At 42.0% G+C, this 23828-nt stretch overlaps 2 protein-coding genes across 2 annotated transcripts in view; both read right to left on the bottom strand.

Moving 5' to 3' along the window:
• Positions 1-3289: 3289 nt before the first annotated feature.
• On the bottom strand, positions 3290-9265 carry dnaaf2 (dynein axonemal assembly factor 2). Its single transcript, XM_033026547.1, has 3 exons — positions 7259-9265; positions 5895-6041; positions 3290-4986 (listed from the first exon to the last, which is right to left on the bottom strand). The coding sequence occupies exons 1-3, from the start codon at positions 9179-9181 to the stop codon at positions 4432-4434; spliced, it is 2625 nt and encodes an 874-aa protein (XP_032882438.1). The 5' UTR covers positions 9182-9265; the 3' UTR covers positions 3290-4431.
• A 2224-nt stretch (positions 9266-11489) lies between these two features.
• Positions 11490-23828, bottom strand: part of pole2 (DNA polymerase epsilon 2, accessory subunit) — a 37689-nt gene continuing 25350 nt past the window's right edge. Inside the window, exons 13-19 of the mRNA XM_033026548.1 lie at positions 22807-22861; positions 17843-17902; positions 17351-17428; positions 17151-17259; positions 15396-15572; positions 12741-12808; positions 11490-11661 (exon numbers count right to left, since the gene is read on the bottom strand). Of these exons, the coding sequence (XP_032882439.1) occupies positions 11637-11661; positions 12741-12808; positions 15396-15572; positions 17151-17259; positions 17351-17428; positions 17843-17902; positions 22807-22861 (572 nt within the window). The 3' untranslated portion in view covers positions 11490-11636. The remainder of the gene's footprint in view (positions 11662-12740; positions 12809-15395; positions 15573-17150; positions 17260-17350; positions 17429-17842; positions 17903-22806; positions 22862-23828) is intronic.

Here is a 23828-nt window from a genome sequence, read left to right as displayed (position 1 = left end):
ATTTATACTGAGATTAGATTACACACAAGTGGACTCTATTTACTAATTAGGTGACTTCTGAAGGAAATTGGTTGCACTAGATTTTATTTAGGGGTATCAGAGTAAAGGGGGCTGAATACTTTTGCATGCCACACTTTTCAGTTTTTTATTTGTAAAAAAATTTGAAAACCATGTATCATTTTCCTTCCACTTCACAATTATGCACCACTTTGTGTTGGTCTATCACATAAAATCCCAATGAAATACATTTACGTTTGTGGTTGTAACGTGACAAAATGTGGAAAAGTTCAAGGGGTATGAATACTTTTGCAAGCCACTGTACATCAATGATTTAGATGAAGGGATTCAAAGTAACATTAGCAAATTTGCAGATGACACAAAGCTGGGTGGCAGTGTGAACTGTGAGGAGGATGCTGTGAGAATGCAGGGTAATTTGGACAGGTTGGGTGAGTGGGCAGATGCAGTTTAATGTGGATAAATGTGAGGTTATCCACTTTGGTAGCAAAAACAGGAAGGCAGATTATTGTATCACCTTGTATCACCGTTTGCACTGGACGCTCAGTAAGCCCATTTGATGCTGCGTGATATGGTGCTGTTGTCAGGAGCTTAATACCATTCTTCTCCACAAACTCCTTGAATTCTAAGCTTGTGAAAGCCGGGCTGTTGTTGGATACAATCATTTCCAGAATGCCAAAATGTAGCAAAGACTGATCCCTAATTTAGACACAGTCATCACCACAGTGCAAGACATATGAGTAGGTAGTGCCTCTTTGAATGGATATCAGAGGGTGGTGAATCTGTGGAATTCTTTGCCACAGAAGGCTGTGGAGGCCAAGTCAGTGGATATATTTAAGGCAGATAGATTCTTGATTAGTACGGATGTCAGAAGTTATGCGGAGAAGGCAGGAGAATGGGGTTAGGAGAGAGAGATAGATCAGTCATGATTGAATGGTGGAGTAGACCTGATGGGCCGAATGGCCTAATTCTACTCCTATCACATGATCAACAATAACCAGAAACATGTGTCCCTAGAACGGTCCAAAATAATCGATATGAATGCGCTTCCAAGGGGATTCGGGCCAGGCCCATGGTTTGAGAGGAACTTTTGCGGATGCATTCTGCTCTGTCTGACAAATGGGACAAGCGTCTACCATGTTCTCGATATTTGTAGCAATTTTAGGCCACCACACGTAACGTCTCAACATTCTCACAACACCAGGATGAGCATCGTGCAAGTCACAGAGTATGCCTTGAAGGGGAACAACTACTCGAATGCCCCAAAATATACAGCCATCCTGTAGGCTTCAATCATGCTGATGGCTCATAAATGGTTGAACCTTGGGTGAAGGGCTGGTGGACCAACCAACCTGTAGGGCATTTTTAACCTACAACAGGAGTGGATTGCGGGCTGTCCACTGCCTTATGACGTGACTCTTGACTGGTGTTTTATCTAGGCATTGCAAGAGGTGAACAGCCAGAGGTTCTCAACAATCTGCTTAAGGCATCTGCAACAATGTTTTCTCTTCCGGGGGTACACTTCATGGTGTAAGAGTAAGCAGATAGGGATAAGGCCCATCGTTGCATTCTCGGTGACGACATCTGTAGGACACCTCGTGTCTCTCCCATCAAGCCTAACGGGCATGTGGTCTGTGTGGAGTTCAAAAGGTCGCCCAAATAAGTACGTGGAAGCGCTTGATGCCAAACATAATAGCGAGGGCTTCTCGATCAAGTTGCGAATAAATCATCTTCGCCTGAGACATTGTTCTCAATGCGAAAGCCACGGGCATCTGTCTCTGTGCCGCAAGGCATTCGGTGCAGAAGGAAGGCGCCCACTCCATATGGCGAGGAGTCACATTTTATAATTATAGGTTTTTCTGGGTCATAATGCACCAACACAGAACAGGAACAGAGGGCTGCTTTTACAGTGCATTCAGAAAGTATTCAGGCCCCTTCACTTTTTCCACATTTTGTTACGTTACAGCCTTATTCTAAACGGATTAAATTCATTTTTTTAAAATCATCAATCCACACACAATACCCCGTAATAAAAAAGCGAAATGTTTGCAACGTAATTAAAAATAAATAACTGAAATATCACATTTACATAAGTATTCAGACCCTTTACTCAGTACTTTGTTGGGGCACCTGTGGCAGCGATTACAGCCTCAAGTCTTCTTGGGTATGATACACCTCATAATGCTAAACAATGATTTGGCCAAACTATTGCTGCATCTCAGTCACAAATTGGAAACTTCCAAATATTCAAAAAACTTTTTATTAGTAATTCAACAAAATAATTTTGAATATAAATTGATCCAAATGTCATCCAAAAAACTAAATTAAACAATTTTAATAAAAGTGTTTTGACTTTTTACACCATGCTTCTGTCAGCTAAAAGTAATTAGAAAAGAGTTAACAAAAACAATTATGATACATCCCTGAAAATATCTGAAGTCAGTTGTTCCCGAGAAACAATCCACAGGACAATAAAATGACTCCAACAGGCTTGGTTACAAATCACAAACTTAGCCACAGAAATAGCTAATTAAAACATAAGATTGTTTTGAGGTTTTATTTACAAATGGCCAAAAATACTAGTGAGTAAATTAAAAATATTAAGATCTTTTATAAATATATCAAGAGCAAGAGGACATTTATGGAAAGAGTGGGTCCAATTAGAGATCAAGATGATGGCTTATGCTTGGTGGTGGAGGAAATGGTTGGGGTTCTTTCTCTTGTCTTCATGAGGGGTCAATGAGAAATATTACATGGAACGTAAATGGATAAATCATCTGGTGCGTTTGCCCTGGGCTGCTGAAAATAATCTGGATTCAGTCTTTCCAAGCTGGGTGATTGGAGGGAATTGATAAATCGTGTACCTTCAGGCCAGGTAGTTTAATCTTAGTGGCGGGCAAATTTAAGTCAATTGCGACGAGAAAATAAACTTTTGTTCAGAAAGGCACAGATTAATCATAGAAAGTCTGCGTAGTTTTGTTAAGGGAAGATAGTGTATTGGTATTTGGAATTTATTGAGGAGGTTAAACAAATGGATGGATTTTGCTGCATACTACATAGATTTTAATCGTTGCTCAAGAAATAGAAAGAAAGAAAGAAAATACCCATGGATTTTCAAGGGAGAATGACAAACTGCATTCCAATATTCACTAAGTGATTGTAAGTATTTGCAAATGGTTGATGGGTTGTTTTGTAACTAGACTGTGTTACCAGTGGGATTGGTACACAGGGCTCCATACTCAATCCCTTATATTAATGATATTTACTTTTTTTTAAACATAAGGTTCCCTAAAAAACATCAGCAGCTAAATACCGGTTACCGGTAAAGGTAAAAACATTACAGTTCAAGGAGATATAGATATTTGGTCAAGTGGATAGAAAAAGTGGCAAAAATAAAATAACAGAGAGGCGTCAAGTAATGCAATAGAGTTGTAAGAAGATGAGAGAATACAAGGTACACGGCAAGATATTGTATCAAGTAGGAAACCTTGGAATGTACGCCTGTAAATCCTTAAACATAGCAAAACAGATCAATAGGTGGTTAAAAATGTGTAGAATACAAGAGCAGGAAAGTTATGCACTATAGACAACCGGAATTAGACGATGTATTGTTTTCTGATCACCACATTGCAGGGAAGATGTTATTGCATAGGAGAAGAAGCGAGATTTATGAGGATGTTGTCAGGACTGGAAAATTTAAATACAAGATTATGAGTAGATGGGAAAGAGCTGTTTTCCTTAGCAGAGGGGTGAAAGGGCATAGGGTTGCAGTTAGTAGAGCAGCTGCATTACAGCTCCACCACCCTTGGCTCAATCCAGACTTCTGATTCTCTCTCCAGTTTACACATCCTCGCTCATCATGTGGGATTCCTGAGGGTGGTCTGGTTTCCTTCCACATCTAAAGAAGTGCGTTGGTAGGTTAATTGGCCATTTTAAATAATCCCGAGAGTGTAATGTGGTAGAATCTGGAGAATTGTTGGGAATGAGGTATTAGGCAAATCCGACGGAGGCCGAAGGGCTTGTTTCTCTGCAGTATGATTTTATGGCGATGGAAAATAATTTATAATCAAATGTGGTAGGGGTCTGGAACTCACTGCCTAAAGGATGGTAGAGACAAAAACCTTCATCGTATTTACAAAGTACTCGGATGTGTCGTGATGAGCCGTGACCTGTGGAGTTACGGATTGAGTGCTGGAAAGTGTGATTGTTGGTTGTTTTTTTTTGACTGACAGACAGGATGGGCCAAATGGTCTCCTTTTGTGTCATAAATTTTATGTCATTTAAGAAATCAGTCTATAACGCAACATCGTTTAAAATTCTAGAATAACACAACTGGTATAAAAGTCTAAACTGTTACATTTTATTGTACAACAACTATAATTTTATGATATATTAAGAAACAAAATAAGTATTTATTTAATCTAATTGAAAAAGTTCAGGATTTTGAAAGGTGAATGCAGAATGTGTTGTATGGTCATATATAATCTTCATACTTTTATCAGCAGGATTAACTTCCTCCAGAACCTGGAGCGGAGGCATCTGTTTAACAAACTTTGAATCGTTGCTGTCCATTTGCTCAGATATAAGGTCATCTTCATCAAGAAGTTCATCATTACCAGCCTCCACCTTTGCACACACAGACAGCTTCTTCTCATTCGTGCAGCTGCTGAGAGACAACTCATCCATCTGAGTCGTTGGGATTATTACACTTCCTTCTGATGAACCGTGGAGCTGGGCAAAATGATCACAATTCCCTGATAGAGTAGCCAATTCATCTCTTTGACTAGGTACACATTCCACACCATCGTCTGCCAAAGATGTCTCCTTTTCTGTTTCTCTATCACTTGCAATAGATTCAGTGAAGTGGATTTCTTCTCCATGTTGCTGAGTATTTGATGGAGTACTGCAAGGTGCGCTGTGATTCAGATCACGTGCATCAGAGTTGATTTCATCCTTTTCCTGTTGCTGAAACTACAAAACCAGTATCATATTTATCTCAATTCAAACCTTAAAATGCTAGTTACATTTGTTTACACAATCATTGTTCCATTTACAAGGGCACAGTGCAATTGCTGATAAATTAAGGGATTTAGCATTTTTTAATTTACATAGTACTAGTTCCTTGGTAGCTGGTAATATATTAATGTTGACAAATGCTGGACTTAGTGCCTTCCCCCACAGTGGTATCCACTGTGGGGGGATGATTTTTCTGTGTGTAAGTTACTATGTTAGTCTGTGTCCAAGATGGCTGTCGGAAGGGAGAGTGGACGCTGGCGCGCTTTAGCTGCCGCTGCTCTCTCTTCACATTGTGTTTTTTGATTTTTTGATTTTGTGTTTTTGGAGCGATTTCTATCTTTAATTTGTGTATTGATGATGTCCTTATTATTTATTTTTCTCCGACTATATGTTCTTTTTCTCTTCTGTTAATCTTTGTAAGGTGTCCTTGAGATTTGAAAGGTGCCCGAAAATAAAATTTATTATTATTATTATTAAATAATTTCCTGATGGCTTTAAGGACAATTTTTGACGTAATACTGTTGAAAACTTGTCATGGATAATCATATAACAATCAAAAATAATAATTAGAAATTACATTCACAAATACATTACTAAAAATACAAGTTGAGTACAAATATGGAATGCAATGCCAGAAAGAAAGCTGGAACAAAAATCAATTGTGACTTTCACAATAGAACTGGATGTAGACAAGAATGTTGGAGGTAAAACAAAAAGCCTTTAACTTGATGTAGAGCTATCTATTTCTGCTCTGTGAAATGAGTTCCAAAGCCTTACTTATAAAGTTTTTATCCTTAATGGTTTAAAGGCAGGGGTATAGATTTGTGAATGTTGGATTTTTCTTTCTGTTTTACGCAACTCACCTTACAGGAAATAACAAGACCACTTTCATGGACTTCTGACACACTCAACTCTGCCGAACATTCTTCAGCTGCATCGTTGGGGACTGAATCCTTCAAAGAAGTGCTCAGGAATTGATCAGCATTTTCAGAAGTCACAAACAACTTGTTCTAAACAGAAAAAACACTTTACTTTTGCATGATTAACAGAGAACATCAGACAAGTGCAAAATTATTAGGTATAGAATTATAATCATACGACATGGAAACAGGCCCCTTGGCAAAACCCGCCCATACCATCCAAGGTGCTAATCACATTTGCCTGCGTTTTCAGATGGGAACTATGTACTTGCACTCATTGGCCTTCAACACTTCCAAGGTCATTCACTGTGAACATCCTGGTTTAGCTTACCCAAATGATCACTTTGCACATGTTTGAGTTAAATTCCATCTGTCAATGGTTCCCTCTTTCCCAATTGATCTAGATGCTCAATCCTAGCTTCAGGGACTGAATCCTATCAATCCAATTCATGAACTGAATGGTCTGGAAGGTTAAGAGGATGATATTCTATTTATCACTATTTATCTATTAAATAAGAGTTATGAACAACTGTAAGAATGTAATGTAAATTACAACAATACGGGACATAGTCAGTGAAGAGTACAACAACATATTAATGAGACATTAATGTTTCTTTTGGTAATTCCTACATGAATTATCTCAACCAAATTTTTATTTTCTCTTTATGTAGCTGATGACAGTGCTCAACTTTTCATAATCCAGTTACTGAGGCCAAACATAAACTGGAGGAACAGCACCTCATATTTCGCTTGGGCAGCTGTACGCTTACCCAATGGTATGACTATTGATTTCTCTAACTTCAGGTAACCCTTGCATCCCCCCTCTCTCTCCCCCTCCCCCACCCAAGACATGGTCACTTGTTTCAAAGTCGTCCTGTTGAGTCTCATTGTGTGCAACTCATTTTCACCTAACCCACAGCTAACAATGGCGTTTTCTTTATCAGTTACTTTTTTGCATATCTTTCATTCATTTGTTTCATATCTCTCTCTCTATAGAACTGCCTATATCTCTTGTTTCCCTTTCTCCTGACTATCCGTCTGAAGAACGGTCTCGACCCAAAACGTCACCTATTCCTTTTCTCCAGAGATGTTGTCTGTCTGCTGAGTTACTCCAGCTTTTTGTGTCTATCTACTGGTTTGTCCCCAAGAGTAAACAACCTCGTTGATTTTATAGATTTTTAAAAAATTATCTTACAAAATAAAAGAGTGATTTTGAGGTCATGGAAAAGACTAAAGGAGGAAACTCAAAGAATGAATCTAACAGCCATGCTTTCATGGCAGGTGGTGTTTTGGAGTGGAAGAGTTACCTGCAATGAGTTGTATGTATGTCCGGCACAAAAGCTCTGCCACAAGCCTCCACTCTCAAGTGACTTTATTAACACCACCACTGCATTGTCTTCCAACACGTTTAGTACACTTTCCTCGGTGTTCAGCTGATAATCAGAAGGAAACTGAATAATCAAAGAATATAAGGAATCGGAGTCTGTGGTCCCAAAGCTGATGTGATAATCGTGGGTTTGAAGTACAGATGTCAAACTATTTTCTTTGATATTTCTCACTAGCAGTATAAACGTTACAGTGCTTTCATCCTGATGGTAATGGAAATCAGGACACACTGGTTCATTTTCCTTCAAAGAGCCTTCTGAGCCGCATTTAGCATTTGCAGATGAATTTACTTGTGAATGCTCATTTGTTTGTCCATCCTCAGTACTACTGCTTCGGTTTTCCAAAGGCATGCAAATGTTATCACGAGAAGATACTGCAGCCTCTTCAGGGAGGTTCTGATGTCCATCAGAATCCACCTCGGAAACAATTTGGGGGTCAACAATCACATCATTTGGACATGAAATCGATGGAGTTACTTTAATACCTGATGCTTCAGATGCTGCAATGTGACTCACTTCAAGGTGCTCCTTGTTTTGAGATGGGTCCCAATTGGAATCTTCACACCCATCTTCGGAATTTATACGAGCTGTATCATTTTCTGTATTTTTCTGAATGCAATCTTCTACCTGATTTAATGCTGGGTTCAGCAGTGACTGTTCATTCTCCATGGAATCGCTGTCCTTCCTTGCTGGCTCAAAATCACCATTATGATTATTTTCCACTTCTAGCTCTGGCTTTGCAGGAATAACAGGCAATGTAACCACAAGCTGTCTCTTGGATTTGTTAAATTTAGCCGACCCCTGATTTTCATCTACCGGATACGGCAGGGCCAAGTCAAGCTTGTAAGCAGGTTTCTGCGACTCCAGACATAGCAATTTCTCGGTCACATCCAAACAAGCACTCTCGGCCGAGTTAAGCAGAGGAAGGTGGATAGTAACCACCAGTTGTTTGGGTCTGGTGCTGGGGACAGCGTCACGGGCATGTCGATAATCCTGCATGTCGAAAGTTGATCGGTAAACAATGGAGTATTTCGGTTGGGTAAATTTGCTCTCTGGTGTTTTCTTATTCGTGTCTTTTCCAGCCGCGTTTGATCTCTCCGTTGTACTGTTCTCCTTCGCTTCACTTCGCGAAGCATCTTCCGATTTGGGAAGATCGTAGGGGTAAGGAAACTTGAAAGGTCCGTCTCCTTCTTCTTCTTCTCCTTCTTGTTCAGGAATCTCATTGGCGCCGCCGGGGAGAGGTGTGCGGATCACAGCCGCGTGGGGCAGCCCCTTGTACTTCATTTTCAAAGTCTTGACGTTTTTCATGTCAAGTTTCGCATCCAGCTGCTTCTCCACCGCGTCCAGGGCCACGCCGTCCACCATCTTCCGGAACCGCTTGTTCCTGTCGGCCATGTACAGGGTGTCGGGGTGGAAGACCACGTCGTAGATCAGGTGCTTCCTGCCGCCGGGGCCCACGTCCTCCCTGGCGGGTGTGAGGCTGTAGGGCAGCGCCCAGTGCTGTCCCGGAGACCCGCCGCCGCCGCCGCCCGTGGCCCTGGCCGCCTGGCAGGAGGGTTTGTTGATCAGCTCGTTGCTGCACACGTTGACGAAGCATTTCTTGTCGCCGCCGGCGCTGCTCTTCAGGACGTGGCCCGGCGACGGGTGCACGAACTTCACCTCCACCCCCCGCTCCCTCTCCAGCTGCCTGATCTCCTCCTCGTACTTCTTCTTGTTTTCCGGCTTGGAGATCTCCTCCGCGTACTCGCCCAGCAGCTGCCTGAACTTCTCGTCCCTCAGCGCCCGGGAGAAGCGCTCCACCTCGTCGCGGCTCAGCTGCAGCTCCTCTAGACCAGAGGCCGCCATGCCGGCCGCTGCACCGCCTCCCCGCCCACTCGTCCCCTATCCCTCCGCCGGCTGCCCACACCCCCCTCGCCTCAGCCACACTCTCCCACGCCACACTAACTAACCACCAACCACTTCTAATGTGAAAGGATTAAAAGTTTCCGGCTTCGCACTTTTACGTTTCTAAACGATACACGGCCGGGGATTCGTTTGTGGGCGCGGCAGGTGACAGACAGGAGGAGCGGGTGCTGCGCCTGTTTCCATGGAGACGGCGCCAACAGAGCCGAGAGCTGCAGGGACAGACAAGTCAAGTCACATTTATTTCTATAGCACATTTAAAAAACAACTCTCGTTGGCCAAAGTGCTTTACATTTGTTATAAGAATAGTATAAACATACAAACTACATGCATATATACATATAGCCCTCGCTCAGTGGACGTCAGGAAAGGCTTGGGAGTATAGACAAGTTTTTAAGAAGGGTTTCGGCCCGAAACGTTGCCTATTTCCTTCGCTCCATAGATGCTGCTGCACCCGCTGAGTTTCTCCAGCAATTTTGTGTACCTTAGACAAGTTTTTAGTCTTGACTTAAAGGAGTCGATGGAGGGGGCAGTTCTGATGGGAATGGGGATGCTGTTCCAGTCTAGGGGCTGCAACCGCAAAGGCGCGGTCGCCCCTAAGCTTATGCCTAGACCGCGGGATATTCAGCAGCCCCAAGTCGGCCGATCTGAGGGACCTGGAGGTGGAGTGGTGGGTGAGAAGACTTTTAATGTAGGAGGGGGCAAGCCCATTGAGGGCTTTGTAGACATAGAGGAGGGTCTTGAAATGTATACGGAACCGCACAGGGAGCCAGTGGAGAGAGGCCAGGATCGGGGTGCTGTGGTCCCTTTTTCAGGTGCCCGTCAGGAGTCCCGCTGCGTCGTTTTGGACCAGTTGCAGGCGGGACAGGGAAGATTGGCTGATGCCAGTGTAAAGAGAGTTGCAGTAATCTAGGCGGGAGGAGATCAATGTGTGGATGATCTTTTCGAGGTCATCAAAGTGGAGGAATTGTTTATTTTAGCTATCGTCCAAAGCTGAAAGAAGCTAGCTTTTACCATGGCATTGACTTGTTTGTCAAATTTGGATTGATTCACTCAACGTCACTGTCTGTCGGGGACGTTTCAGGCCAGGACCCTCCTTTTTAAGCCAGAGATAGATAGATTCTTGATCAGTACGGGTGTCAGGGGTTTATGGGGAGAAGACAGGAGAATGGGGTTAGGAGGGAGAGGTAGATCAGCCATGATTGAATGGCGGAGTAGACAGAGTCAAGAGTGATACAGTGTGGAAATAGGTCCTTCGGCCCAACTTGCCCACACCAGCCAACAATGTCTCAGCCACACTAGTCCCACCTGCCAGCATTTGGTCCATATCCATATGTCCTATCCGTGTACCTGTCTGTTTCTTGAATATTGGGATAGTCCTAGCCTCAACTACCACCTCTGGCAGTTTGTTCCATACATCCATCACCCTTTGTGTGATAAAGTTACCCCTTAGATTCCTATTAAATCTTTTCCTTCCCCTTAAACCTGTGTCCTCTAGTCCTCGATTCCCCTACTGTGCATCTACCCGATCTATTCCTTGATGGGCCAAATGGCCCAATTCCGCTCCTACCACTTATGAACAACTGCAGATCCACTCAGCAGTGTGAATTAGAATTCCTCAGCTGAAAATACCAGTTCCATTGCACCCCCCGCAGTGATATAATTATTGACTACGGTAGAATAACCTCAGCCTCCCCAAACCACCCTCTCTCCCCTTGCCCCATTCCTCCAGTTTGTGTGTGGCCTCACTCTGGCAACAGAAGAGGTCCAGGACAGAAAGGTCAGTATGGGAATTGGCAAGCCAAGTGCAAATGTTCGACAAAACAGTCCCCTAGATTGGTCTCACTGCTGCAATAAAAGGCTATATCAGAAGCAACAAATGAAGTAGATGAGGTTATTCTGGAAAAAATAAATATGACATTTATAATGTGTACATTGCATATTTTTGCCACCAGTACAATGTACCCCAGCTCTTAGTGCTACCACCAAGTTTGGGTTCTTTTATTATAATTCAGCAGCATTTTCATCTACTTTAAGAGTGATTATTTTCTTGAATATGTGCTTTACAGATTTTCGTTTAAACCACGAGTAACCTAATAGGTGCTGGATTTATTCAATTTAAGTGTAGAGAGCAAATGCTTCACAAATAATCAGATTTTTCAAAGGAAAACAACTGCAAAAGTTACTTTGGCACGAAGTAAAATGGCACTTTGAAAAATAAGGAGTTGTGAATAATATAATGAAAACAAAATCTAGGCTCATATTCTGTTAATTTATTAAAAATGCATCAATATAAATATATACAAATAAACATGGAATTATAAACTAGAAATTGTTTCTTCAGCTGTTGATGTGCAAACGGTTTTATGGTGTCCATACTTTTCCAATCTCCTAAAATTCACACTGAAAGATTTTGAAGTTTGCTGAAAAAAAAAGAAAACTCGTCAGCATCTTAGTTAGCTGAAGCCACTTCAGAAATAATTAATGCAACCACAAGCAAAAGCACAGTATTCTGAAGAAATTCTTTGTTAGATCCAAAGTCCTGTATTGTCCCAAGGTTGTGAACTGAACAAAAATAGCAGAAAATATTTACTTTGTGTTGGTTTTGGCAAGAGACTTGAGGAGCATCTGAGAGAGGGGCCAGAGTCTCCCAGAGAGAGATTGCTGGTAGCTTTCTGAATTATGGACGCACGAACATGCAGGATATTAGTAGAATATATATGCAGGCAGAGGAGATTGGTTTAATATTTAATATTCCTGACTGCCCAGGCATTGAGTTTTATTAAACTTTTCGTTTAAAACCATAGCCGTATTTGAAATTGGCAGAAAAAAATCTCAACCTTGGATCATAATCACAGGAAAAGGGTCTTCCATTTAGGACCAGGTCAAAGCAACTTCCTCACAGCGATTTGGAAATCGCTCAATCGATGAGCATATTTGAAATCAATGTGTTTTTGCACATCGAAGCAGGGTATGGAGACAGGGTAGGAAAGTCAGGTTGAGATTGGAGATCAGATCCAGCCCATAAAATGCAGGGAAGGTTTGTGCGTCAGTTGGACCAATACTCCTTTGGCTTCTTATAATTAAGTGGATGAAGGGTGATCTTAGAGAGGTGTATAAAATCATGAGAGAAATAGATCAGGTGGACGCACAGAGTCTCTTGCCCAGTTGCGTAGAGATCCAGAGGACATAGGTTTAAGGTGAGGGGGAAAGATTTAATAGGAACCCGAGGGGTAACCTTGTATGGAACAAACTGCCAGATGAAGTAGTCGACACAGGTACTATCACAACCAAAAGAGTCATGTAGAGGGGGACGTAGGCCTGAACGTACAAGGGCGAAGCTTATTTTCCCTCATAACAGCCAAATCCAAAGCAGACTAGAGCAATGTTTGAAGCAACAACTCTTGGTTTCACAAATTCCTTGTATGGACTTCCTGCACCATGTCCAATTTTAGTAAGTAGAAATATAAAATAATATTTTACTGATAGGTTTCTCTATTACCTGTCCTCCACAGTTTTACTTGAGGGATAGTACACCTTGAAGCAGAAACTACTACGTGGAAACGAACCCTTAAGACAAATAAGACTTTGATTAAAGATGCATAAATACAAGTAAAACAGTTGACATTGTGATTTAAAATTTACAACTCAATAAAGACAAAGATCTAAAAGAACTGAAGACAGATGCAAAATGTTGGACTAATTCAGCCGGACAGACAGCATCTCTGGATGGAAGGGGTTCTTGGATTCTTCAAGATGGGTGTAGATCCGAAACGTCACCCATTCCTTCTATCCAGAGATTCTACCTGTCCCGCTGAGTTACTCCAGCGTTTTGTGTCTATCTTCAATTTAAACCAGCATTTGTAGTTCCTTCCTACGCACATTCGATCTAAAAGAACTGATCATGTGTTTCATTGTCCCCCTCCCTGAGCCTTTCCTTTGTCACCACATATCTTCCAGATATCTCGGACAGCTGGCCCATGAATGATCCAACCGTTTGTTTCCCACGAATGAGGGAGCTTCCTGAACTCAACACACCCTGTGGTTGTAATTGAAATCTCATTGAAAGTTAGTTATCGTTTTGAACAGAGAAGAAAGAAATAACAGGGAAGCAAAATTAAGGAAAGAAACATAGAAAACATTTTTTTCAGGCTCAACAATAATTAACAAAATACTTTTCAGTTACACTGAACTAAATGTTGAAAGTCATTAAAGAGAAATGTGAACATATTTATAAGATCATAAGACAGGAGCAGAATTAAGCCATTTGGCCCATTGAATCTTTTTTCCTTTGAACCCGATACTCCTGCCTTCGCATCGTAACCTTTGACACGCTTACTAATCAAGAATCTATAAATCTCCGCTTCAAAAATACCTAATAACTTGGCGTCCACAGCTGTCTGTGGCAATGAATTCCACAGATTTACCACTTCAGAAATTCCACCTCATCTTCACTCTAAAGGTACGTCCTTTTATTCTGAGGCTGTGCCCTCTGATTCTAGACTCTCCCACTACTGGGAACATCCTCTCCACATCCACTCTATACATTGGTGAGACCAAACGTAGACTGGGAGATCATTTTGCTCAGTCCGTTTGGACCTACCTGATTTACCAGTTGTCAAACACTTTAATTCCCCTTCCCATTCCCACACCGACCTTTCTGTCCTAGGCCTCCTCCATTGTCAGAGTCAGGCCAAACGCAAATCTCATATTTCGCTTGGGCAGATTACAACCCAGTGGTATGAAAATTAATTTCTCTAACTTCAAGTAACACCTTCTCTCTCCATCCCTCCCCCACCCAAGTCGTACTAGCTTCAAAATCTCATTGTCTATCGACTTTTTCTCCAAACACACAGCTAACAATCTGTTCCCAGGATGAGACATTCCATACCAGGGCATCGGAAATGTCCTCGTTCTTCAGGGAACGGGGATTCCCCTCCGCCACCATAGATGAGGCTCACACCAGGGTCTCATCCATACCCCGTAACACTGCTCTCTCTCCCCATCCCCGCACTCGCAACAAGGGCAGAGTCCCTCTGGTCCTCACCTTACACCCCACCAGCCGGCAAATACAACACATAATCCTCCGCCATTTCCGCCACCTCCAACGTGACCCCACCACTCGCCACATCTTCCCATCTCCCCCCATGTCTGCCTTCCGCAAAGACCGCTCCCTCCGCAACTCCCTCGTCAATTCTTCCCTTCCCTCCCGCACCACCCCCTCCCCGGGCACTTTCCGTTGCAACCGCAAGAAATGCAACACCTGTCCCTTCACCTCCCCCCTCGACTCCATTCAAGGACCCAAGCAGTCGTTCCAGGTGCGACAAAGGTTCACCTGTATCTCCTCCAACCTCATCTACTGCATCCGCTGCTCTAGATGTCAGCTGATTTACATCGGGGAGACTAAGCGTAGGTTGGGCGATCGTTTCGCCGAACACCTCCGCTCAGTCCGCAATAACCTACCTGAACTCCCGGTGGCTCAGCACTTCAACTCCCCCTCCCATTCCCAATCCGACCTCTCTGTCCTGGGTCTCCTCCATTGCCAGAGTGAGCAACAGCGGAAATTGGAGGAACAGCACCTCATATTCCGTCTGGGGACCTTGCGTCCGGATGGCATTAACATTGAATTCTCCCAATTTTGCTAGCCCTTGCTGTCTCCTCCCCTTCCTTAACCCTCTAGCTGTCTCCTCCCACCCTCCCATCCGCCGGCCCTCGGGCTCCTCCTCCTCCTCCCCTTTTCCTTCCTTCTCCCCCCCCCACCCCCCATCAGTCTGAAGAAGGGTTTCGGCCCGAAACGTCGCCTATTTCCTTCGCTCCATAGATGCTGCTGCACCCGCTGAGTTTCCCCAGCAATTTTGTGTACCTTCGCTAACAATGACCTGTTTCTTTTATCATCGTTACTTCTTTGCATATCTTTCATTCATTTGTTCTATATCTCTCTACATCACCGTCTATATCTCGTTTCCCTTTCCCCAGACTCTGTAAGGGTCTTGACCCGAAACGTCACCTATTCCTTTCCTCCTGAGATGCTGATCCGCTGAGTTTTTTGTGACTATCCACTCTTATCTAGGCCTTTTTAAGACAGTTAATCTTACTAGTTATTTTTCTAATTTTAGCTCTGTAAAACATGTAAAGAAGTTTATATAATGGTGCTTACAGGATTGATGCAGGTGCAGTCTGTGTGGACGATGTTGAATGGATCATATTTGTCAGCAAATACCAGCAGGTCTGGTACCGGGTATACACGCAGAGAATAATCATAGGCCCAGTAGACTGGACTAACATAGAGCGGCAATGGCGTTAGGTGGCCCTGTGCAACGATGGTCTTCAGAAACTAGAAGATAACAGAAAAAGGAGTTAATCCTGTATTGTGAGAGATTTTATTTTAGAAGTTATATTTTGATGCAGTGGACCAATATTACTACAAAAGTATTATTCTGGGTACTACAAATCAGAAATGAAAAATGTTTAAAGTTCTAGGTACGTCAGACAACGTGAAAACTTAAGGGCCTGTTCCACTTGGGTGATATTTTAGGCGACTGCCGTAGCAGGGCGCCGAAAAAACGGTCACTGGACCCCCTCCCCTCCCCTCCCCAATGACAATGACTACAACAACCTACCACCTAGTCGACGTCAAGCGATGACAACGGCGACCCATTAGGACGTCCACCTATGACCACACAGGCGACAACCAACGTCAACAGAAGTCAACCTACATCCACCCACGACAAGCTCAGTCGACGGTACCTACCCGTAGGTAGTCGTCAATGGAATTAATCGAAGTCATCACCAGCAACAACCTACGACAGCACCTACGTCAGGAGAAGTCAAGCTACGCTCATTGGCGTCAACCCACTGTCGCCAAAATTTTTTGAACATGTTGAAAATCCAGCGTCGACCAGAAAGATGCTACGACTCTTTAGGCAACGGAGAAGACGACTCACGACCATACAGGCGACACCTCGGCAAACATGTGGTGACAGCCTAGTTGCCTAAAAAATAGCCTAGGTAGGACAGGCCCTTAAACTATCATCAACAGTTTTATCAATGATTATCCATTGGAACTCTGAGGTACAATAACCAACCACATGGACTGAAGGTGCATTATTGATGCAAAAGAACCACAGTAGTATAAAAGATCAGGCAACTTGCCAATGCAGAAAGGAAGCGAGTTTACTCTTCTGATTAATAATTTGATCTATTTTATTACTCGTACATTTATACAAGCAAATATATGTGATGCCTCTATTGATACCTCTACCGGTAATCCATACTCGCTGAATGAAAGCCAATTGATGTTTACCCATGTGTATCACAAGGAACAACAAAAATATGTCATTTGACATATGGTTTATGGACAACTGAATAAAACAGGTGCTATTTCTACCAACCCAGTCTGCAGTGTTACACAACGCACCATTCATTTATCTATACACAATTAAATAAATCTGTGTGTTGGTTTGTTAACCTTATATTAAACTTAACAAGGAAGAAGTGTCAATTTGTACTGCAAGATCCATGCCAGAAAATGTGGCAAGCATAATTTACAAGTAAAATAGTTTGATTGCTTACTATCACTAGTCAGCGAGAAATGTTGCACGTAAGATTACAATTTGGATAAGCGGTGCAAGGTCTGAATAGAGTAATGTTTTTACTACCATGAGTTATTGGACAGTGTGCAAATGTCCGACCCAACAGATTAAGAAGCACCCATATTGATTTGAGGCAAGTACTACAACATTTAAAAGGTACTTGGATAGGAAAGCTTGAGAGGGATAGGGGTCAAATGTGGGCAAATGGGACTAGCTTAGATGGGCGAGTTGGAAGGGCCTGTTTCCATGCTGTATGACTCTAATAACTAATTATATTAAACACAAGCAGCATAAAATCCATTAGAAGAGCAGTAACTTACATGGTTTGGAATATCCAAATTACTGTTAGGAAATCGGATGCAATTTCTACACATCTTGTTAACCAGATCCTCGCGAAAAATGATAATCTCCTGTGTGCAGTACTGAATTCTAACAACGATGAAAGATAAAATCAGTCTGAGAACCAATTGAATTAAAAGACACCTGAACAGTGAAATGATGAAATGTGCAGAAAGTTTACCTGCAGGGATTCGTAGTAAAAACAGAATGTGGAACTCTCTTACTAAACTCTTCTGTAATATAATCAGCTAGCGGAGGTCTTTAAAGAAAGGAAAATAAGTTATTAAAATAATCCTTCATCAAGGGACCAAAAGTAATCATATTTCATGGTGCATTCATTTCATCTGCTTCAAGAGCATTCACGAGATTAAATAGAAAGCAGCATTTATTTTGGGGTATGTCAATAGTGGTAAAAAGACAAATGTCTTTCATGCCCCTACATGCTGAATGGAACAAGAAACCAAGGAAGTGCTGGCTGGAATGATTAAGATTGTCTCATCGAAGAAAGCTATAAAAATGACAAACAACAATGCTACTATAGACCCAATAGAAATGCTGCGAATTCAATCAGTCCCATTATCGCTGCTGTACTGATGGATGGGGATTAGAAGCAGAGATGCTATTGGGAAAACCAAACATCAGGCTGAAAGACACGAGGAAGCAGTGTGATTACCTGGGTAAAATCGAACTGGGACCCGGGTCTTCAGGGCCAGGGACAAACACAAAGCGGCTGCTGCAAATTCAGGTAAGAAAGATTTTAGATTCTATTATTGACCAACTTCACACAAAATATACCAATATTAGTTAGGCTTATTATTGTCATGTGTATCAAGGTACAGTGAAAAGCTTTGTTCTGCATGCTATCCAAATCAGATATACCATACATGAATACAATCAGTTCAAACCCAAGTCAGATAGATAGAGTAAACGGGAAGTTCCAGAGTGCAGAATATAGTTCTCAGCATTGTAGAGCACCAGTTTCATAAATAAAGTCCAATGTCCACAATGGAGAAGAGGAGAATCGGGCAGCAACCTAGTTTAATCATTGTGCAGAACTCTTGATAACATTGGGGAAGAAGTAGGGATAAGAAGGCGAGACAAATCTTTGATCCTATAGGCTGTTTTTCCAAGGTAGCGTGAAGTGTAGAAGATTTTTTCTGAACCCAATAGAGTATATGAAAATGGAGAAACGAGAAACTGCAGTTGCTGGTTTACAAAACAAAGACACAAAGTGGTGGAGTAACTTAAGAAACATAGAAAATAGGTGCAGGGGGAGGCCATTCGGCCCTTCGAGCCAGCACCACCATTCATTGTGATCATGGCTGATCGTCTCCTATCAATAACCCGTGCCTGCCTTCTCCCCATATCCATTGACTCCACTAGCCCCTAGAGCTCTATCTAACTGTCTCTTAAATCCATCCAGTGACTTGGCCTCCACTGCCCTCTGTGGCAGGGAATTCCATAAATTCACAACTCTCTGGGTGAAAAAGTTTTTTCTCACCTCAGTCTTAAATGACCTCCCCTTTATTCTAAGACTGTGGCCCCTGGTTCTGGACTCGCCCAACATTGGGAACATTTTTCCTGCATCTAGCTTGTCCAGCCCTTTTATAATTTTATATGTTTCTATAAGATCCCCCTCATCCTTCTAAACTCCAGTGAATACAAGCTTAGTATTTTCAATCTTTCCTCATATGACAGTCCCGCCATCCCAGGGATCAATCTCGTGAACCTACGCTGCACTGCCTCATTCACAAGGATGTCCTTCCTCAAATTAGGAAACCAAAACTGTACACAATACTCTAGATGTGTTCTCACCAGAGCCCTATACAACTGCAGAAGAACCTCTTTACTCCTATACTGAAAAGAGTGCCAGGCAGCATCGCTGGAGAACATGGATAGGTGATGTGTTGGGTTGGTGCCCTGTTTCAGACTGATTGTGGGAGGGGCGAAAACCAGAAGAGAGGAGGAACAGGACAGAGCCTGGCCAGCGTTAGGTGGATAGAAAGGAGTAAGGCATCTTATCGCTGCAATGGGCTGATACAAAATCAAAAATTACATTCTCTCTGCCTGATGTGGAAATCCCTTTGCATACTGTGCCCTCCATAATGTTTGGGACAAAGACCCATCATTTATTTATTTGCCTCTGTACTCCACAATTTGAGATTTGTAATAGAAAAAAATCACATGTGGTTAAAGTGCACATTGTCAGATTTTAATAAAGGCCATTTTTATACATTTTGGTTTCACCATGTAGAAATTACAGCAGTGTTTATACATAGTCCACCCATTTCAGGGCACCATAATGTTTGGGACACAGCAATGTCATGTAAATGAAATTAGTCATGTTTAGAAGGAACTGCAGATGCTGGAAAATCGAAGGTCGACAAAAATGCTGGAGAAACTCAGCGGGTGAGGCAGCATCTATGGAGCGAAGGAAATAGGCAACGTTTCGGGTCGAAACCTTTCTTCAGTCTGAACAAGGGTTTCGATCCGAAACGTTGCCTATTTCCTTCGCTCCATAGATGCTGCCTCACCCGCTGAGTTTCTCCAGCATTTTTGTCTACCTTAGTCATGTTTAGTATTTTGTTGCATGCAATGACTGCTTGAAGTCTGCGATTCATGGACATCACCAGTTGCTGGGTGTCTTCTCTGGTGATGCTCTGCCAGGCCTGTATTGCAGCCATCTTTAGCTTATGCGTGTTTTGGTGGCTAGTCCCCTTCAGTTTTTTCTTCAGCATATAAAAGGCATGCTCAATTGGTGTCAGATCGGGTGATTGACTTGGCCACTCAAGAAGTTTTTTAGCTTTGAAAAACTCCTTTGTTGCTTTAGCAGTATGTTTGGGATAATTGTCTTGCTGTAGAATGAACCGCCAGCCAATGAGCTTTGAAGCATTTGTTTGAACTTGAGCAGATAGGATGTGTCTATACACTTCAGAATTCATTATGTTACTACCATCAGCAGTTGTATCATCAATGAAGATAAGTGAGCCAGTACCTACAGCAGCCATACATGTCCAGGCCATAACGCTCCGACCACCGTGTTTCACAAATGAGGTGGTATGCTTTGGATCGTGGGCAATTCCTTCTCTCCTCCATAGGTTCTGTATTTCTGTTCATGAAGTCTTCTGTGGACAGTGGCCATTGACAAATTCACACCAGACTCCCGAAGAGTGTTTCTGATCTGTCGGACAGGTGTTTGGGGATTTTTCTTTATTATAGAGAGAATTCTTCTCTCATCAGCTGTGGAGGTCTTCCTTGGCCTGCCAGTCCCTTTGCGATTAGTAAGTGCTCTCTTTCTTTTTATGATGTCCCAAACAGTTGATTTTGGTAAGCCTAAGGTTTAGCTGATGTCTCTAACAGTTTTATTCTTGTTTCTCAGTCTCATAATGGCTTCCTTGAATTTCATTGCCACAACTTTGGTCCTCATGTTGATAAATAGCAATAAAAGTTTCCAAAGGTGATGGAAAGACTGGAGGAAAGACTAGGTGCTGAGAGCTCTCTTATACCTGCATTAAGGAGGCAATTAAACACACCTGAGCAATTACAAACACCATGTGTCCCAAACATTATGGTGCCCTGAAATGGGGGGGGGGGGACTATGTATAAACACAGCTGTAATTTCTACATGGTGAAACCAAAATATATAAAAATGGCCTTTAATAAAATCTGACAATGTGCACTTTGACCACCTGTCATTTTTTTCTATTACAAATCTCAAATTGTGGAGTACAGAGGCAAATAAATAAATGATGGGTCTTTGTCCCAAACATTATAGAGGGCACTATACATTGTAGCTTCTAGACTTCCACACAATTACAGTCAATTTGTTCATTATAGAAATGAATGATTTAGTACAAGATATTTATGGTCCTCGTGTTGACCACAACATATTCCTCCTCTGACATCAGCCTAAGACCAAGCATTAGTAAGATGACCCTTTGCTTTATCTTGCTATAGTTTTGACTCTTCTATTTGTGTTGTTATCCAACTACAACTTCTACCATGGAAAACCAAAGACAAAGACATTCTCCTTAGCCACCCTCACAGGTTTTGTATCCTGGCCACCAATTCCATTCTGATCACTGGCAAAAATCATGTTCCACAGACAGGGTGTAGGAAAGAACTGCAGATGCTGGTTAACATTGAACTTATCGACACAAAATGTTGGGAGTAACTCAGCAGGACAGGCAGCTTCTCTGGATAAAAGGAATGGGTGACATTTTGGGTTGAGACCCTTCTTCAGACTGAGCTAGTCTGAAGCATTTTGTGTCTATCCACAGACTGCATTTATGCTTGAGTATAATTTTCACCCTTATATCCTTTTAATCCTTACAAAAGCCTTCTAGTTCACTTTAAGCTCTGAATGTTTCCACAGTCTATTTGTTGCAGCCAGAAATATTAAATGTGACATGTTTTAACCTCCAGACATGATTATTCCAATGTAGAAACAAGGAACTGCAGATGCTTGTTTATAAAAGAAAAGCACTGGAGTAATCAGCAGGCCAGGCAGCATCTCTGGAGATCAAAGAGAGTTGATATTTAGTGTCAGGACGATTTTTCAGAAACAGTCGAAACAGTCTCAACTCGAACCACCCTCTATCAATGTTCTCCAGGGATGCTGCCTGACCCCGAGTTACTCAAAGCACTTTGTCTTTTGTTGATTAATCTAATGCTCCGTGCCATTCTTTATTGGTCACAGTTTAAGGATAAGGGGGAAATCTTTTAGGACCGAGATGAGAAAAACATTTTTCACACAGGGAGTGGTGAATCTGTGGAATTCTCTGCCACAGAAGGTAGTTGAGGCCAGTTCATTGGCTATATTTAAGAGGGAGTTAGATGTGGCCCTTGTGGCTAAAGGGATCAGGGGGTATGGAGAGAAGGCAGGTACAGGACACCGAGTTGGATGATCAGCCATGATCATATTGAATGGCTGTGCAGACTCGAAGGGCCGAATGGCCTACTCCTGCACCTATTTTCCATGTTTATTGAAAACCAGGCCGCTCATTACATAATCTGTACAAAAAGTTACGATTAATAATTTCTTTAATACTCCAATTATTCTGGGTCCCTCCAATACTTCTAATCTTTAGGTAGACAGAAGTGCTGGAGAAACTCAGCGGGTGCAGCAGCATCTGCACCCGCTGAGTTTCTCCAGCACTTTTGTCTACCTTCGATTTTCCAGCATCTGCAGTTCCTTCTTAAACACTTCTAATCTCTAACCTTCTTGTTCAAATCCCTTCCTGTTTTCAATTCTCTGCATTCTCCTCCAACCTTCTATGTAAATGGAATTAGCCATTTCCCTGTCAGCAGTTCTGCCCAGTTCCTTATTTCACTCGACAATCATTAATGGCATGACTGGGACTGCTGTAACTGCATGTTTACTCGCAAGTAGAATTTAACTATTACCGAGTCTGACGAAGCAACAGAGTATGGTAAATTAACTAAATATTACATTTACACTAATGTTAAAAAAAGGTGTGAAATTGGGACCACCAGAATGCGTTTACATAAACATCTGAAAATTGAAATACTCCCTCTATCCATAAGTCCTTCATTGTCAAATGTATCAATAATAATCGCAGGTGCCAAGACAAAAAAAATAGATCTAAGGCTGATAGTATATTCTGCAGCACTTACTTTTTATGAATATTGGGGTATTCACAGATAATATCTGCGAGTGCTTTCAATGATTCTGTAAATGAAAGAAGAAAAAAACAAAAATCACGATGGAGTTCAAAATAAGAGTTCAAATAATAGATGTCTATAGTCACAGGCAAAAACTAGATGGTGGCTAATGTTGTACTGTTATTTTAGATTTTAGGTTTACGATTCATGCATACCGAGGTACAGTGAAAAGCTTTGTTTTGCATGCCATCCAAACAGATCAAATATACCAGAGATAAATACATTAAAATCAAACTTAAGTACAATAGAGCAAAGGGGAAGATGCGGAGTGTAGAATATAGTTCTGAGCATTGTAGCACATAAGATCCGTACACAGATCAAGTTGGAAAGAGTGCAAAGAAGGTTTATGAGAAAGTTGCCAAGACATAAGGATCTGGGCTACAAGAAGAAGTTGGGCAGTTAGGACTTTATACTTTGGAGTGTAGGAGACAGTGTACAAAATCATGAGAGGCATAGATAAGGAGAATAATGTATTTCTCCCAGGAAACAGAATCAAAAGCTAGAGGCATAGATTTAACGGTGAGAGGGGAAAGATTGAAAAGGCACAATATATTTCATAGAGAGGGTGGGTTTATGGAATGAGTTGCCAGAGGAAATAATTGAGGCAGGTACAGTAACAATATTTAAAAGATCTTTGGACAAATACATAGGAAAGGTTCAGAGAGATACGAGCCAAACACGGGCAAATGGGACCATCCTAGATGGGCTTCTTTGTTGGGATCGATGAGTTGGGCTGAAGAGCCACGCTGTATGGCTATAAGTAAGTAAGTAAATAAGTTTATTGGCCAAGTATTCACATACAAGGAATTTGCCTTGGTGCTCCGCCCACAAGTAACAACATGACGTACAGTGACAGTTACGAATGACTCAGAAAACACTAAACATTAATAATAATAAAACATTAATGATAAAACACCATTGATCAAGCATGTGAACCAACAAAATACCAGATCAAAGGGAGGTTACAGATTTTT

The sequence above is a fragment of the Amblyraja radiata genome, chromosome 9, assembly GCF_010909765.2.
Source record: "Amblyraja radiata isolate CabotCenter1 chromosome 9, sAmbRad1.1.pri, whole genome shotgun sequence".
NCBI lineage: Eukaryota > Metazoa > Chordata > Chondrichthyes > Rajiformes > Rajidae > Amblyraja > Amblyraja radiata.
Note: the sequence above shows the minus strand (reverse complement) of the source record. Positions and strands in the feature narration are given on the sequence as shown.

Coding starts and splice junctions, on each gene's coding strand:
- dnaaf2 (XM_033026547.1), bottom strand. CDS start 9,181: ATGGCGGCCTCTGGTCTAGAGGAGCTGCAGCTGAGCCGCGACGAGGTG. Junction 6,042..7,258: donor ATACATACAACTCATTGCAG/GTAACTCTTCCA, acceptor TTTTCTGTTTAG/AACAAGTTGTTTGTGACTTC. Junction 4,987..5,894: donor GTCTTGTTATTTCCTGTAAG/GTGAGTTGCGTA, acceptor CTGGTTTTGTAG/TTTCAGCAACAGGAAAAGGA.